The following is a 16,635-nucleotide window of genomic DNA, read 5'->3' on the forward strand; positions in this document are numbered from 1 at the left end:
AGTATATTCCCACTGTTCTCTGTCCCCTCATTTGGTGGTCGGGACCTATTTTGAGCACACAAAAGGCTTGCTGTCAGCCCCTTGTGCTGGTCTGAAGGAGTGCTCCAAACAGACTGCTTTCCAGCCGTGATCCCTCATCTTCTACTATCTGCAAAGCTGTCGTGCTGTGTCCTGAAGAAACCTGCACAAGAAATGCTGGCCCGGTTCCCACTTGGCCGGGCCCGGGCACTAAAGGTCACTGGTTCACTCCTGTGGAATCCCAGGAATCTTCTGCATTCGTTTCCTTCTTCTTTCCAGTCCCCTAATCTGATAAACCGTGTGGGGAGAGGCAAGAGAGGGCGGGGGAGGAGTATGTGATGTAACCCCTTATTCTGGCAAAGTTGCGCGACAACCCCACGGTGCCTGCGGCTCGCGGTGGGGTTTTGGTGGCCGCCGCTGGGAGGCTGAAGAAGAAGAAGGCCTGAAGATCCACCACGGCTGTGGGAGACTCGCAGGGGATGCACTCACCTCCCTTGTGGAGAGGAAAGCCGAGCACAGCCTGCAGCTCCTTGTTTTGCCGGCTCCACCTGCGCCGCGACCGGCTGGGGACAGCCCTGGAGAAAAAAGGGATGCTCGGAGCCGGCTGCGCTGCTGCGGTGAGTCTGCTCCTCCTTCCTGCCTTTTCCCGACGGGTCTGGGGGGAAGGAAGGGAAGTGGAGAGAGCTGGAGTGTGTGTGGATTTTCTGGGGACTGGTAACCGTGTGGAATCCCTGCGGGATTGACTCAGAGCCCACTGATAATCGCCGACTAATCTGGGTGCTGGCAGAGTGCACCCGGATCACAAGGGCATGTGTTTCTGGGTCAGGATGGGTGTGACACCTCCCAGGGGTCTCCGGCTTTGTGCCAGAGGAACACCCAAAAAGGAGGTTGACTGCAAGGATTAACTGCAGGAGAGAAATTTGGGGGTGTCTGTCACCGACACGATGTTGGGCCTGGGTGTCACAGTCTGTGAGGAGGGGTCAAAGGAGAAAATGTGCTTTTCTCAATGCCAGCAGGAGATGAAACTGGGAGGAAGCTGTTCCTGTGTATTTGCTAATGGAGAGAACTGGATCAGGTAGCTCCAGCTGTTGAAACTAACTGCAGAAAAGTGTTTTCTAGGAGAACTGCTAAGTGCCTTTGAAAACATCTCCCTGCTAAAGGAAAGAAGGGAAGAGGAGGATCATTAAAATACGTATGAGTATTCTACTTTACATACTATATTACAGAATCTATACAAGATAAAACAAAATTAATGTATAACCTGGGGCCTCAGAAAACCAAATAGCCAGCTCTGTTAACCCCTCTGGAGCTGCAGCAGTGCCGAATGAATCCCTAGCTGCCTTCCAGCACTGGGAATATCCAATACTACCTGCAGAAAATGCAGTTATGACACCTGGTGTGTGTCCTCATGTGAATGTCATGCCCGCACTGCTTTAGGAAAAAATGCCACGTGACTGATTTCCCGATGGTACTGGCAGTTCCCTCTTGGATCTGGCAGATCACATGCAGCTGCTCAGAGAATGTTTTAAAGGTGAAAACTCCATGAAATATCAAAATCTGGAAATTAAATTATAAGGTATTTAAATTTATAAATAAATAAAATCTGGAAGTTAAGTAGCTAATCATTGCAGGGGGGGAGGGGGAGTGTTCTCTTTCTTCATTTTTTAAAGGGGACTTTAATCCTGCTCTAAAAGTTAAATTTTTAGAAAGCAAACTATTGTCCTTTCATTAGCTGTAGTTCTGAGCCTTTGTCTAAAGAGCCTCTTCATTCCTGATTCAGTCAAGTTAATTTATTTGCAGAACTTGGGATGGCTTCAACTTGGCAGAAAACTCAGGAATTCTACAACTGGATTCTTGAAAGTGGAGGTAGGTAGAGATGCTGTCTAAAATGGGAATTTCTGCATAATTTCATGATCATTTTTCATGATCATGAAAACCAAACCTAGAAGGAATGCAATCCTTACACTAGCCTACATTTTCTTCACTAAGCAGATTTCCACTTTTCCTTCTCCGTGATCACAAACTTCCCTTGAAATATATCTCATTGACCCTCCAGTTGGATCACAGTAAAGAATGAGGGGATGGGGGATTTCCCAGTGGGCTCTGACAAGATGTGGAGCTTGGGATTGCCTGTTGAGTCTGGAGTACTAAAGGAAGTGATTTTTTTAAAATGCATTTTCATGTGTCATGGGAAAGCTTAGTTGACCAAAGAGTCAATACTTTGGGGTTTAAACTCTTTGTGATGCCAGGAAAACCTGTTATCTAATGAAATATTGGCAGTAACCACTCCTCAGTGCTTGAGATTTGACAGCTTGCAGTGAGGAGACATCAGATCTTCAGTAGTTAAAGGCTCCATTTGGTCCCAAAGGTCTGACGTATCTCTGGATGTAAAGAAAAGCCACAAAATGCCATGAAGGTAGAACAGCAGACTTGCAAGAGGAGGACATGGGGCATAATGCTCAGACTTTACATAATGCTCGGTAAATGTTTCAGGACTTGAATTTCACAATAGAGTGTAAATTGGGATTCAGGACTTCTGATGAACAGCTAAATCTAGAAATGGAATATCAAAGAGCTCTTGACACAGCCCATAACAGCCATCATAATGAACTGGAAGGTTTAGAAGGGAGGGGGATTAACAGAGTTGTCCAGACTGGTACAGCATTTATAAAAAAATGAAAGAGTTTGACAGAGCAGTGATTGCACAGGAAAGGAAAGCATGAATGGTACCTGGGATGTTTTTGCTGATATAACATATCCTGGGTGATAGCAGGATTAGGAGGAGGTGGCATGACAGAAAATCTCTTGAGTTTCCCTTTGCTGTAGGACCAAAGAGCTGTTTCAGCAGGGATAAGTGTTTTGGCATTTCCCAGTGAATTCATGCTTCTTAAGAGAGCCCACTCTATGAGATATAAAAACGAAGGAGTGGAGAATATCAGATATTCTGAGGATTGCAAGGAAGTAACACCAGTGATTGGAACACTTTTATTATTTAGCTGTAAAGATTTACACTCCTGAGGAGCCACTGTTGCTTTGGCTGTTCCTGTGCCTCCCTGCACAGTGTCTGGGATCACTCCTTTCACCCAGGGAGGGCTCCAGCTCATCCCAGGAAAGCTCTGCCTTCCAGTACTGTAGTCCATACCCAAAAATTGGGCTAAAATCTTTGTGCTAAAGCCTTTTGGCAGAGTCAGAGCAGAAGGACTGAGGTGCAGCTTGGCAAAGACACAAAGACACCAATTTTCTTTCTGCAGCAAGTGCGCCGAAGGGAAGTAATGAAATACAATTAAATATATCCGCCCCGTGCTGTGTGGAGGTGCCAGCTGTGGCTGTGTGTTTTGCTTCTCAGATCCAAGGACAGACCCGTGGCCACTGGTCTACTCCCCACTTCCAGTCACCCTGGTCTTCACCTCCTACCTCTTCATGGTGGCGCTGGGGCCGTCCTGCATGCGGCAGCGGCGGCGGCTGGAGCTGCGGGCTCCACTGCTCGCCTACAACCTGGCCATGGTGGCATTATCCAGCTACATGTTCTACGAGGTGAGGAGGCAGGATTGGCTCCTAGGTAAGCACCCGAGAAGGGTTTGAATTCCAGAGCCTCCAGCTTCCAGGGTTTGAACGGCTTTTGCTGATGGACTCTGCTGAAGGGAGTGGGAGCTGGCTTGGACGTGTCCCTGTTTTGCCACAAGAGGAGCAGTATTGTCCTGCTGTGCTTGTTTTCCTCCCGTTTCTCAATCCCCCTGCCATTCATGAAATGAACACGGGATTTCATTCATCCTGAAGGAATGAATGAATTGCTAGTTGAGAATTCCCCATTAGGTACAGAGTGTGTGGAGGATGTGGAACGGCCTCCTTTCGCCTCGAGTCTGGCTGGTGATGGACCCATCTCTGAGGATGAGAACCACTGGGCTAGTGGAAGGTGCCCAAGGCAGGGGGTTGAGACTAGGTGATCTTTAAGGTCCCTTCCAACCCCTTAACATCCTATGATTTTCCAAAGTTGGCAGTTCTCTCCAGGAGTGCCAAGCACTCTCTGTCTTCCTGCTGCTGAGAGTGTTAAGAACATTTTTTTTCTGCTTGTTCTTAATGCATAAGCTTTTCCACAAGCCTGTTCCCCCTAGTTTATGTAGGCCACTGAAAACTCTTTGAGGGAACATGGCCAAATAGGTTTCAAAAACATTATGATGCCAACAAATGTGCCCTTTTAATTTGTATTGCAAGTGTTACATTAGCATGAATTGCTTTTGATTTTTTTTTTAACAAATGCTGCTCCATCTGAGGACAGGTGTGTAAATTGCTTTTCTGTGCTTGATTGTCCAGTTATACTGGTTACTTGGTACAGTTTTTGGCTTTCCAATGAACAGGCAAATGCAGCCTACCAAAACAGATCAGCCTTGGATCTTTGCAAAGGAGAACAGAGTCTCTCAGAAAGACTCAGAAGCCTAGAATTCAGTATTCTTGCAAAGTAGTTTTGAGCCCTCCAGTGATTACAAAAAGAGTTACAAATCTTCCCAGGCCAAATTTGCTTTTTTTTGAGATTTCAACCAGGATGTGAAGTACTTTGTTTTAGCTTTTTACTCTTTGTCCATGGATTTTCTGTCAGTAACTATAAGACTGAGACCCTACTACCTTAGCACTAACATGCCCATCTTTTTTGGAACCGATGGCATTGAACAGCAAATTGATTTCTATTTGCTTTTCATTTGTTTCAGTTTCTGGTCACTTCAGTCTTGGCCAACTACAGCTACCTGTGCCAGCCAGTGGATTACAGCCGGAGTGAGCTGGGAATGAGGGTACAGTTCTGGAGAAAGCTTGCCTTAGGCCCTGCCCTCCCGTGGCTAGGAGATTCTTTTGCTCATAAACAGCAATTTGCATGGCTAAGAAGTCTTTGACTCCATTTTGTTGTTGCCTGTAAATCTATTCCACTAAACTGTCTGCTTCAACAGTTGTTGCACTTTACTTTAGTTCTCTAAAATTAATCATTTCAGTCAACCCAGCCATCTAAGTTTGCTCTTTGACCACTGCAGAGAGGGTGATCTTACCAGCTAAAGTATCAATACTGCAAATCTATTATTGAAATAGATGTGATTATTCACATGGATTGTAAGGATTCTGGGTGATCTCTTCCAACAAGAAAACTGATTTTTATATCTTCTGCCTTGCATGACAGAAATCTCACTCAACCCTTCTTTTAGCAGCGGGGTTTAGCTAAAGCTATTCCCTGGTCGTTACAGTGGTTTGGGTCCCACCAGCGTTAGCTTTCCAAAAATGCTGCATGAGTTTTTTCTCTTTGAATTTGGAGTTACAATGCCTTGCTTTGAACAGATGCAAGCATCGTATTATCTTTTCAGTTTTTCAGAGTCTTACCATCTGGAATTAAAAAAAAAAAAAAAAAAAAAGCACCCCGTAATTTTCCCCCCTTGCTGCAGACCCCGGGTGGGCAGGGATACAGCATGGTTGAAAATGTGTTGATTTTGGGTAAAGCTCTAACCGCCGTGCCTTGTGCTGCCCAGCAGATGGCAAGAGTGTGTTGGTGGTTCTTCTTCTCCAAAGTCATCGAGCTGCTGGATACGGTAAGGAGGGCTCAGCTCCTCAGCGGGGCCGGGGCTGGACACTGATACTTCTTTGTCAGAAAGGGGCAGCGTGCCAGAACTGATGTCCTGGGCTGATCCTGTATTGATTCGCTGCCTGTCTCCATCCCTCGGCTGCACACACTCCCTCCCCAGCACCCTTCCTGAGGCTGGGCACAGTGCTAGGGGAGAGGCTTTACCCCTGGCTGCTGCCAAGTGGGTCCCCAAAATTTTAGCTGCTGGTTCCACACAGGTTCTGCTATTGCCTGGCTGGCTGATTAACAGTGGGGCAGAAAAGGAGCTGGACAAGTCCTGGCATCTCTGCTGCCATGGATTTTCCTGGAGCTCTGCACTAAAGGTTTGTGTCCTGGGGGAATTGAAAGTCCAGCTCTTTACAGCTTGTCTTCAGGTGTCCTTCTGCACTGTAAATGAACTAAGTGACTGGGCAAGGCCTCTGCTTGGCCAGCAGAAGACAGCTGTGTCCTGGCCTGAAATTTTACAGCTCTTTGGGGTGTAAGCTAACAACCCACTGAAATGTGAATAAACATGTGGATCCTTCCTAGGCCTATTGCCAGGGTTTTGGCCAATCCTCTCTCTGTTTGCATCAGCAACAAAAGCAGTTTTTTGCCAGTCCTGAGTGCCTAAAAAGCAGATTCACTTTTTGCTGTGTGTGTGTATGAATGTGCATGGTGAAATGCAATGACCTGACACTTATTCATCTGACAAAACCATTCTCTTTACGAATGCAAATTCCAGGAGGGTTTGGCCATTCAGCACAGTGGATTTTCTGTGGGTTATTGTCTGGTAGCAGTAAATATAGAACCTATGTCCTGAAAAGGAGCAGATCCAAGCAGCTGTGAATTGTATGGAAGCTCAGTCTGAGTCTCAGATGTGTCCTTTTTGGAGTCTGGGCCCTGAATCCAGACATAAAAATATTTGGGTCTTTCTGGAAGAAATTCTGTCTTCCAGCTCCCCCTATAAGTTCTATTGCATTTCACCAGTTTTTGTTAACAGCAGAGGAAATGGGTTTGGGAGATTCAGACTCATCATTAGCTATTTTTATAATTTTTTACTGTGAAATTTTTGTCTAAACACGTTGACTCAAGGTTTTCCTTTGCCTGGCTTCTTTCAGGTTTTCTTAATTCTGCGCAAGAAACAAGAGCAGGTGACTTTTCTGCACGTGTACCATCATGGCTCTATGCTCTTCAACTGGTGGTCAGGGGTCAAATACGTGCCTGGAGGACAAGGTGTGCTTGTAAGAAATTCTGCTGCAAAAAAACCTTGTGTTTCTCATGGCTTTTTTGGGCCGTGGAGGTAGCATTAACAGTGCTGATGGGCTGACTGGCAGGTAGGAAGCTCACCTACTTCTAAAGGTGAGAAAAGCTTGTTTCAGATGATCCCATCTGATTTCAGATGATCCCATCTGCTCAGCTCTTGGGACTATTTAGGCTGCCATGTTCACTGCCTCACCCAGAATAAGAGTGTGCCATCAGAGTGGGTCCAAACAGAAAAACATAATATCCCACAGAAGGTTTATGTATATCTCCTCCCAGAGCAGTGCTCCCTCACTCCCCAGTCAGAGGCCTTGGGGCAGCAGCCCAGGTTCTGGCTCTGTTTCCTGCTCTGCCTGTGCCCATTTCTTGGCTGTATCCAGAACGCTGCCCCTTTTGGAAGAGAAGCATCTGGGTACTCAGCCACTCTAGGTAAGCTCTATACAAGATGCTGGGGCATTCTTCTTTGGGGAAGTCATTTTGGCTACACGGCCTTGACACCAGAATGGTGCAAAATGCTTAGGTCAGACAATCAAAGTCTGCCTTTGAAGCCCCTCTCTGTCCCTGAACACTTGATATGGGTTGGGTATATCATAGATGCCCCAACCCTGGCAGTGTTCAAGGCCAGATAAAATTTTGGGGCGACTCTAGCGGGTTGGAGCTGATGGCCTTTGAGGTCTCTTCCGACCCAACCCATCCAGTGATTCTGGATGCTGAAGGAAGGGGGAAGCTGACGTGCTTCCACGGTGTCCTGGTTTTGCATGGGAGGTATGAGATCCCAGGTGGAATGTTCATGCACAGAGGTGGGTGTGGTGTATTTTGGAAGCATCGTCATAGTGGCTATGAGCCCTTCACGGTGTTAGCCTGGAATGGGTGGTGTGCCTTGTTCAACCTCACTTCTTCACTCCTCAGCCTTCTTTGTTGGGATGCTGAACTCCTTTGTCCACATCTTCATGTATGGCTACTACGCCCTGGCCAGCCTGGGACCGCGGATGCGCCGGCACCTGTGGTGGAAGCGCTACCTGACCATCCTGCAGCTGGTAATTAGCTCCAGGTCTTCACCCCTGCCCTCCCACACCTCAGGTGTGATGGCCCCTGCTGTCTGTCACCTCACGGGCTCCATCTGCTTGCTGCCCACTGTCGCCCTGATTCTTTAAGATTTTCTAAAGCCTTCTGAGTTTACATTCTTGTAGCAAACTTTCTCACACACTTTCTGTAAATAACTTATTGTTTCGCACTCCTTCATAGAGGAGGAGAAATTTGATGGATTGGTAGTTTGTCCAGTGTCGTTGGAGAGGTGGCACTTTCACCCTCCAATCCACTGGCACCTTTGGAAAACTGTAAAGGCCAGAGTCAGAAAAAGAAACTTGCTCTTTTACCTCTACAATAGCAGCAGCTCGCTGCTCGCAGTCGTGTTTCCTCGTGTCCTATAGTGACGGCCCACGGAGGGCAGCACATCCCCAGGTGCTCTCGTGTGCCACTCTGAGAGGTGAAGCCAGGGGTGACCTGCTCTAAATGCTGCTTTCACAAGACTATCAGAGGCCTTCAGTGACCATATCAAACTAATTATCCACAGCTTTGTAATGGGAAGGGAAGAGAAAAATTAATTGGAGTGCTCCTTTTTATGTTCTATATGGAGCACTGAAAACAGAGCTTGATGTGGAGAGGTGGGGGCAGTGGTTCAGGGAAACTTTGGATTCTCAATAGGGCAGCAGACTGGGGAGCCTTGATTCAGTTCCTTCAGAAAGGAAGGGGTTCTCTAACTGCAGGCAAACAGGCAAGTTAAGGAGAAATACGTGAATTTTAGTCTTTCTCCAGAAAATCCCTTTGGATTTTCTTTCCCTCATCTCTGATGAAGTTACAAACCTGGGGGAAAAGCCCATGTTTTTTTCAAAGATACAGCATAAATGCAATCGTCCAGACAAGGACAATGGTTGATTTTTCCACTCAAAGAGAGGCTTTGCAAGCCAAAAGTATGCAGGTACAAGGGAAGAGGAAGAGGATATGTGTAAAACAGTGGTGCAGTGAAGGCTGCTCCAGAATTCTCACTTAGCCTGCATGGCAAAGCAGAACAAGAAAGCATTGTATGAAATAAAAAGGTATTTATAATGCAAATTATAGCACAGGAAAAAAATATTTAATAGCTCTTTGGTTGGTAGAACTCATTGCTTCAGGGTATTAGGACAGGTGACTTAGTAAAATACAAAAAAAAATATTAATGTTGAATGTTTAAATGAATAAAGGTAGTATCTCTAGTTCCTCTCTGCAAGTTAAAATACAAATCAAAATAATTATGGGTATAATAACTTGATTGCCACTGGAGAAGAGGAATCTCTCACCTTCAGTTTCCATATTCCAGCATCTTTGTTACTGCACTATGGCAGAGAAATGGGCCAAGGGCAGGAGGGGCTGGACTGGTTAAACCTCCAGGTTTGGTGGACATCTTTCCTGGTGGGAAAACACTGCTAAACTTGAAAGGAAGGTTACCAGGGATGTCAGGAGAGGCAAGCAGGTGATCCTGTGGGTTGAGGACACTGCTAGGATGTTGTGATAGCTGTGATGGTCTCAATGGCCAGCTGAGGTGTATCTCATGCAGGTTTCCTAATCTGGCTGCTTTTTTCTTCCCACCTCTTCCAGTGCCAGTTTGTGGCCATTGCTGCTCATTCCTCCTACAACCTCTTCACGGAGTGCCCATTCCCTGATGGCTTCAACACCGCAGTCTTCCTCTACATCCTCAGCCTCCTGGCTCTCTTCCTGCACTTCTACTATCAGACCTACATTAGGGGAAAGCAGGAAAAGCTGACTTGATGGAAATCAAAGAGGACAGAGAGCACAGCCTAATGAACATGAGCGTTCTCTGCTGCTTGTGACGTGGTTTCAGGAAGAAAATGTATCTGGGGAGTGTGTGTGAGGCTCATGCTTTGCCTTCAAATACCCCAGGTTAGGGAGAAGAAAGGAATGGTGTAAACTCAGGGATTAAGGAACTGAGGAGCAGAGTTCATTAAGATGAGGCCAAGCTAAGCCAAGTAGTCACCAGCATCGCAGGCTTTGGGACATTTGCAAGATAAGGTCTTTTTCCCTTCCATCTTTAACTTGGTGTCCAAGGTCTAGCAGCCAGCTACAGCTCCCTGCTTCATTTCTTAGGCTGTAGAGGGTTTCTTTGCATCCACAGAATTATCTCAGCTTGGTGTTGTAGGTCAGGCAGAGCCATGTGCCTCCAGCCTGGAAATCAATGTCCAGGTAGCAGCAGCAGCCAGGAATCCACAGGGACTGCTGGTGGGACACTGCATCCCACCCTGTCCTGCTAAGGAAGCTCTTACTAGGCCTGGGGTGGTCCTGATGTATAAGCAGCAAGGAAATTGGACATTGGGTTGTCTGGCTGGACAGGTGTCTTCACTGTCCTGAAGCTAAAGAAGGCATTATTAGCACGTTCATGCTAATAAGAAACCAGTGCAGTAAATCACCATGTCCCATTTTCTGGAATGCTTATTTCCCTTTGGTTGCTCTCATACCAATAGAGGATTTTAATGCATGAAGATACTTGGTATTGTTCCTTGTAGATGCCATAATTGAACTAGAAAGAATAGATTGATGTTCATAAGATTTTTCTCCAATTTGTTATTATTTTTAATGCTGTTATTTTTAAATTTTGCTTCTTGTCAAACATAAAGAGTTTAACAACACCATAAGCAACCACCTCCACTACCTAATTGTATAAGAATTAATACAAAATGTATAAATTCAATTCATTGGGTAGCACAAAGCTGTATAGCTCCATTGATTTTAAGACATCACTAATTGGCTTCTTTTTTTTGCTCCTAAATCAATTACGACTAGAATTTGGCACTTATATTCATCTGCAGACTGTTAAATACTGTTAAAGTTTTGATGTGGTAGTACTTTGAAGATCCTAATTAAACTACCAAGTGGTAATTATTGATTGAATCCTGCTCAGCTGATTAAAACCGGTACTACAGAGTAGTGGTATTTTGTGAGACACAAAGGTGTTGAAGGAGAGGATTTGAATTAGTGACATGAGGCATTGCCATTGCCAAGCCAAATCCACCTCAAATATAAGGAAGTCCAACTCCACTGGGAATGTCCAGAGGACTAGAGCTGGCCTGAACCTAGCAGATGGATGTACCCCAAAGAGCCGTGTGCCCTACGGCAATCTGGAGTCGAGTGGCTGCAAAAAATAAATTCAACTTGTTCCTCGCTGCTCTGTGTTTGTACCCCAATCCTTTCCTTCAGTCCCTCCACACACATATGGAAGATATAACAATATTCTGCCATTCCTCACCCTCCTCCCCTTCGCACACAGCCACAAAGGACTTGTTCACACTGTCACAAGGACACATCATAAATGGCTTTCCTTTGATTTGAGCAGTCTCTCTTCTGGTTGTCACTGGTGAGCATGAGAATCACTCATCTGTGCTAGCTGGTTTTCTTCCTGTCAACTATTTTTCCATGCTAATAAATTAATAAATCGTGACACTTTTGCATACTGGAGTTCTTCTGTCAGAATTTTAACTAGCAAATCCTTGGGTGGGTCCTTCATTCCTCCCTTTGTTTGGAAAGACAAGAAAACGGGATCTGCTGTGTATCTAACATATTCACGTGGAAGGTTTCCCCTGGGGGCTCTCCAGAGCTGAAGATTCAGTGCAAGTAAAGCTGTTTCATTATTCCAGTTCACCTAATGATTCATTTACAGCCCTCTCCTGTTTAAACCATCAGTACCTTTGGCCTCCTAGTTTTGTGGTAGAGCATTTCCTGCAGCTGGCTAAATTATCTGTGCTCACAAAGCAATCTAATGCTCTTTTTCCTATACATGAGTAGGTTGAAACCTCAGTTTCCCCTCACTTTAATGTTTTCAGAATGTAGTAACTAAGTTCACTCATAATTTTATACCAGAATAAGCATCATGTATTTTGATTTTCCTTGACTCATGACTGCTTAAAAATTGAGCAGGAAATGAGCATGAAATCTGAATGAGATTACTCCTTGCTTTTCCACTCTTAAAACACATGAATTTCTAAACATGCCATTTACCTTCTTTTTAAGGCAGCCTATGCAGCTTAATTTGTGTCTATGTGTGACAAAGCCATGGATTCTGGAGTGTCACTGGCCACATAGGTGGTAACAAAACATGAATGTACAAATCTGTCACCTGACAGCTTGAAGTGACTGATCACCTAAATCAGACACCGCTGTCACCACTTGTTCTAGACATGAAACCTTTGGTTTATTCCTGTCCCTCTTCCTCACAGCCTGAGTGAGTGGCCTGATCTTGAATGAGCAAGAGCTTTTTGTTGGTGTGACTTTCATGGCACAGGATGAAAATGAAGTATTTTCAGTTGACTGATAAGGAGGGATTGAGTTTGCCCAGAAACACCCTGCTTTCCATACAGGAACAGACATTGGCACGGAGCACAGCTGTTACAGAAGCATTGATGCAAGCAAAATTCACTTGTGAGGGTATTTGCATTGTCAGTGAAGAAAAAACTGCAGTGGTATAGCTGAGTAGCTCTGCAGGTTACTCCTTCAGATTGCCCTTGCTTGGCTTCATTCTCCTGTTTTAAAATTGGGTTGTCCCAGTTGGAACTGTCCACCTGGGCCACCCTGTTGTGACAAAAACCTGAGAGCACAGCTATGTGCTCCTGGAATTTAACAGAGAATAAAGGCACTGAATGGGATTTCCCCTCTAAAATCAAGTCCCTGGAATTAAAGATTACGCCACAGCAAAGCACTGAAAGTAAAAAGGGGAGAGAAATTATAAATTGCAAGCTTGGATGGCTCATGCTGTCTGGTAGAGTCCAAAGCTTTGAGGATGGGTTGAAAATATCCTGTCACAGCTGGATTTGTGAAAAACCTCCGGGCCAAATGCTGGTTCTACCAATATGAGTGACAAAGGCTGCAGTTGCTCTGGAAGGAGGCTGGCACAGCTGTGTGGAAAGCAGCACACTCAGCTCCACAGCATGTTTACTGGGAGCTGTAGTGTTATTCAATCTTAACAGATGACTTTTGAGGGCATGGTGGTGTGTAAGTCTCCCCCTTACAAACTGTGGGTCATTAGATGTTCGTAGAGCAGTTTACATGAACAAGATGTAAAGCATAGTGCAAGTAGGCAGCTGAAATGAATAAGCTTGATATCTGGTAGTGCTCAGCATCTTTCCTGCTGTTCCAGTCAATGTAAATTATGGATGCTCTGATCAAATTACTTTTGAATTAACCAGACCATTTACTCAGTGCTTACTTTCTCTCTGAAGATAAATGAGAGGGATTCTCATTTTAATCAAAACAAAATACAGAAAAGAAAATCAATTACTATTTAATGTTTTTTCCATCCCTGTGTGATGGAAAGTTTCCAGAGGAACTTGGGCTTAAAATTGCAAAGCAATATAAAACGCAGGGATGCGGTTGGGTTTTAACTATTGGATTTTTTTATATACTATCAGAAAACACAGCTGTGTTGTTTGTTTTTTTAAAAAGGCAAAAGAATTACTCTAAACAATTAAACAAGCAAAAGCAGAATACAGTAGATTGCTTCACCCAAAAAATAAAAATCTGTTGATACAGATGTAAACCACCTAGAAACCAAACATTTAGAAAAATCAGCCAGCCCTATATATAGAACAGTGTGAATGTGCTGAATTCATTAATGAATAGCTTCGTGGATTAGGGCTTGATAGATGGAGTGCTCCATCCAGATGTTTACTGTGATTTCTCAATGGCCTGGTACTTAATCCTCCTGGACAGGAAATACGAGTCTTTTCTCTAGGGTCTGCCTGGGGACTGTGGCAGTGCCTCTCTCTGGCCTGAATCATCTCAGCACGGGATCAGGCTGCCAGGGAATTAACCAAGTGGCGGAGACACGGATTTGCCTTTAACCCTTTCGGTTTCCTCTCAGCTTCAGATGATTTCCTCACCATCTGCCACAACCTCGCCGTTATTTAGTCAACACATGGAGAAGGAAAAAAAGGAGTCACCCATGTCACCCCGGGGTCCCTGTACCCACAAAATGTGCCGAGGGAGGCACATGGAGTCCAATCAGCACTGGGGAGGAGGAGGTCTGTGGGCAGCTTCGAGAGCTTGGTGTGCCCCTCTTCAGCGCTCAGCATCGTGTTTTTATTTTTGTGAAGCTACCACTCCCTGTCAGTGACAGGGATGGCACAAGAAGTAGTATTTGTGAGATTGATGTCCCCAGGGTGTCCTTGGTCAGGGTACCAGAGAGTGTATTGTGTGCAGAAGTAAGTTTGGGTGTGGTTAGGTGAATGCAACCCCTGCAGACCGTCCCCACGGCTCATTTCTCAGCATGTGGGACCTCTCCATGGGATGGGTCTTTCATCTCGCTGTGGGACACTGAAGGACAGCTCCCAGCAGCTACACCTGCTATGGAATGGCATAGTGGGAGCTGCAGTGAATGCTAGGTTTTGTTGTGGATGCGCAGGACTGTGTTCAGGGTAGAAAATACCTCTGGCTAAATCACAAGTACATGGACAAATAAATTCTTTTCAAGGACTGCCTGGTTAAAACACTAGTAGTACACCTCAGCACTATTCTTCCCTAGTCTGCATGTCATCCTTTCTCTCCAGTACCTTGGCTTTCTGCTGCTCTTCAAGAGCATGTTCAGGGTCTTTACACTGAGCTGAAAAAATGAAGACTATTAAATAAAAATTGTCCTTTAAAATTCCCTGCTTGGAGTAGATGTTCCTTCCCCTTTAACACCATCCTCCCACTTTCTCTTGTCCCTTTTCTCTGCTCTTCTTTTGTACCCACACAAACAGACACCATAATAGATTCTCAGACCTTTTAAAGCTACAAAGAAAGTAGCTACAAGTTACTCAAATGCTGTACAAGCAGCTGCCTTTTTCTGATGTATCAATTAATAATGTACATTTTCTTCATAGGGTATTCTGCAAGGCTTTCATCCAAGCGAATTTGGGCAAGTCTTTATTTTTCTTTGCACTTTAGCATAATCCCATCTGCCTTCGAATTCAGGATGTGAACACTGCAACTTGTTACTTAGAAAAGCTAGAAACTTGAACTAGAACTTAAATTCGGCGTGGTCCCTCCCAGGCATTCCCTGCTATTGATGAAGGAATGGCAGAATGGATACAAACATCGGAGAGGCAGCAACTTACTGCTCTTGTGTACACTTCATTCTGCTCCGAGTGGTGCCCACCATCACAGATGTCTGAGGATGTTTTCTCCTGAAATAATAAATGTTTATTCCCGAGGCAATGTTTGGAGGGAGAATGCCTTGCAATTACTGGAGCTGACAGAACTGAAAAACCAGAATAGTTTTCGAGTGTGCAAGCCCTACTCTGCTTGTAATCCTTGATATGCACTGGAAGCAGATCAGCCACTCCTTACTGGGGTGCACAGCTGTGTATGTGGTGTGCCTGTATTTATCATGGGTTTTGCTCGTCCCACAGAGTGTTATCCTACATTTTGCAGGTTTAATATGTTATCCCATTAAATAACTGTAAATCAAAGGGCTGTTATTTTCAAAGAAGAACTTATCTTCCACATAATTTTGCTTCTAGAAATTACTGGCGTGAGTAAAGCTGTCCTTTATTCACTGGCACAGTGGCAAAACAGGTTGGTAATTCTGTGCTCAGTTCTCAGAGATAAAATGCAAGCCACCACTTACAGAAACCTTTTAATACAATTATGGTTTTCTATTTTGGCACTGCTTTTAATATCTTTGGGCAGATTTCATACACAGAGGTAATGTTTTAAATTAGGGGAAAGCCACTAGTCACAGCGAATCTAGGTGAAGTGTTTGATGGAGCTGTGAGTAGTAACATAAGGATTTAGGGAAAAATGTCACTGTGATGCCCACTGGAAGGCAAAATGGTCACAATCAATTTTGTTAGAAAACCAGAAACTCGACAAGACTGGAGTGGTGTATATATACCAATAGGTTCTAATCCTACAGTATTTATATACATATTTAGTGTATTTCCCTGCAGACCTTGAGTAGAATAGATGAGTTCATGGCTTGAATATAGGAAGTAAGATCTTAGCATCGACTGTATTGCTGAACTGTAATTGAAGTCATTGTGTAAAGCTGCTCGATTCTCACTAATAAGATGTGCATCTACTGAAATGTTTTAGCCTTGGATGTGCGTTTAAGAATGCATCAATGGGAAAGTGTTTGCAAATTTTAACATGAAAATAGCACAGCAGAAATGTCGTTTGCTGGCTCGGGAAGCACCTTTTGGAGCCGCACTAATTCAGCGAGAAACTCGAGGGAGTAGGAGCGAGGAGAGCAAACGCAAAGCGGAAAAAAAAAACCAACCCAATCCCTTCCTTTGTTCTTATTCCGCTGGGGAATGGGGAGGGGGGGACACACGCCACGAGGACCCGGGAATCCCCGGGGCTTTCAATTCTGATTTTCATTAGAGGTGAGCGGGGGTTTGCAGCCAGAAGCGCTCGCTGCGAGCAAATCCACGCGCGGGGGCCGCTCCGTAATCCCTCGGCGCGGCGGGGGCGCTGGCTGCGGAGCGGAGAGCGCTGTGCCCCGCGCCCCCGGCCCGGAGGGCAGCCCCAGCCCCCTGCCCGGGCGCACCTACTGCCGGCGCCCGGCCTCTCGCACCTCCGGAGCGGTGCCCCCGCCGCTCATCCCCCTCCCGGGCACCTGTGGGTATCGCCACGGCCGGGCCCCGCTGCCCCAGCGCGTCGGTGCGCAGCCCCTCGGCGGGGCGGGGCGGGGCGGGGCGCGGGGGGACGCGGCATCCCGGCTCCCCGGGGGATGCTGCCGCTGCCTGCGCGGGGGCGCG

The 16,635-nt window shown here is 45.6% G+C and overlaps 1 protein-coding gene across 5 annotated transcripts; it reads left to right on the top strand.

Annotated features, from left to right (window-relative positions):
- The first annotated feature begins 293 nt into the window (after positions 1 to 293).
- LOC128788857 (elongation of very long chain fatty acids protein 4-like) lies at positions 294 to 11,342 on the top strand. 5 transcript variants are annotated; one of them, XM_053944164.1, is made up of 8 exons: positions 299 to 1,210; positions 1,819 to 1,884; positions 3,365 to 3,552; positions 4,722 to 4,802; positions 5,523 to 5,582; positions 6,712 to 6,826; positions 7,763 to 7,890; positions 9,488 to 11,342. In XM_053944164.1, the coding sequence occupies exons 2-8, from the start codon at positions 1,827 to 1,829 to the stop codon at positions 9,656 to 9,658; spliced, it is 801 nt and encodes a 266-aa protein (XP_053800139.1). In that variant the 5' UTR covers positions 299 to 1,210; positions 1,819 to 1,826; the 3' UTR covers positions 9,659 to 11,342. The 5 variants fall into 5 exon arrangements, with proteins under 5 accessions (XP_053800144.1, XP_053800141.1, XP_053800139.1 ...); XM_053944163.1 differs by having other exon boundaries at positions 299 to 635; positions 1,032 to 1,884; XM_053944169.1 differs by having other exon boundaries at positions 294 to 1,884; positions 4,722 to 4,785; positions 5,526 to 5,582; positions 9,488 to 9,751.
- The last annotated feature ends 5,293 nt before the right edge of the window (positions 11,343 to 16,635 follow it).

The sequence above is a fragment of the Vidua chalybeata genome, chromosome 5 (genome assembly GCF_026979565.1).
Source record: "Vidua chalybeata isolate OUT-0048 chromosome 5, bVidCha1 merged haplotype, whole genome shotgun sequence".
Classification (NCBI taxonomy): Eukaryota; Metazoa; Chordata; class Aves; order Passeriformes; family Viduidae; genus Vidua; species Vidua chalybeata.

Bases quoted from the DNA above. Each gene is read 5' to 3' on its own strand.
- LOC128788857 (XM_053944164.1), top strand. From the start codon at position 1,827: ATGGCTTCAACTTGGCAGAAAACTCAGGAATTCTACAACTGGATTCTT. The intron at 1,885-3,364 runs GTAGGTAGAGAT...TTTGCTTCTCAG, and splicing joins CTGGATTCTTGAAAGTGGAG to ATCCAAGGACAGACCCGTGG. The intron at 6,827-7,762 runs GTGTGCTTGTAA...TTCACTCCTCAG, and splicing joins ATACGTGCCTGGAGGACAAG to CCTTCTTTGTTGGGATGCTG.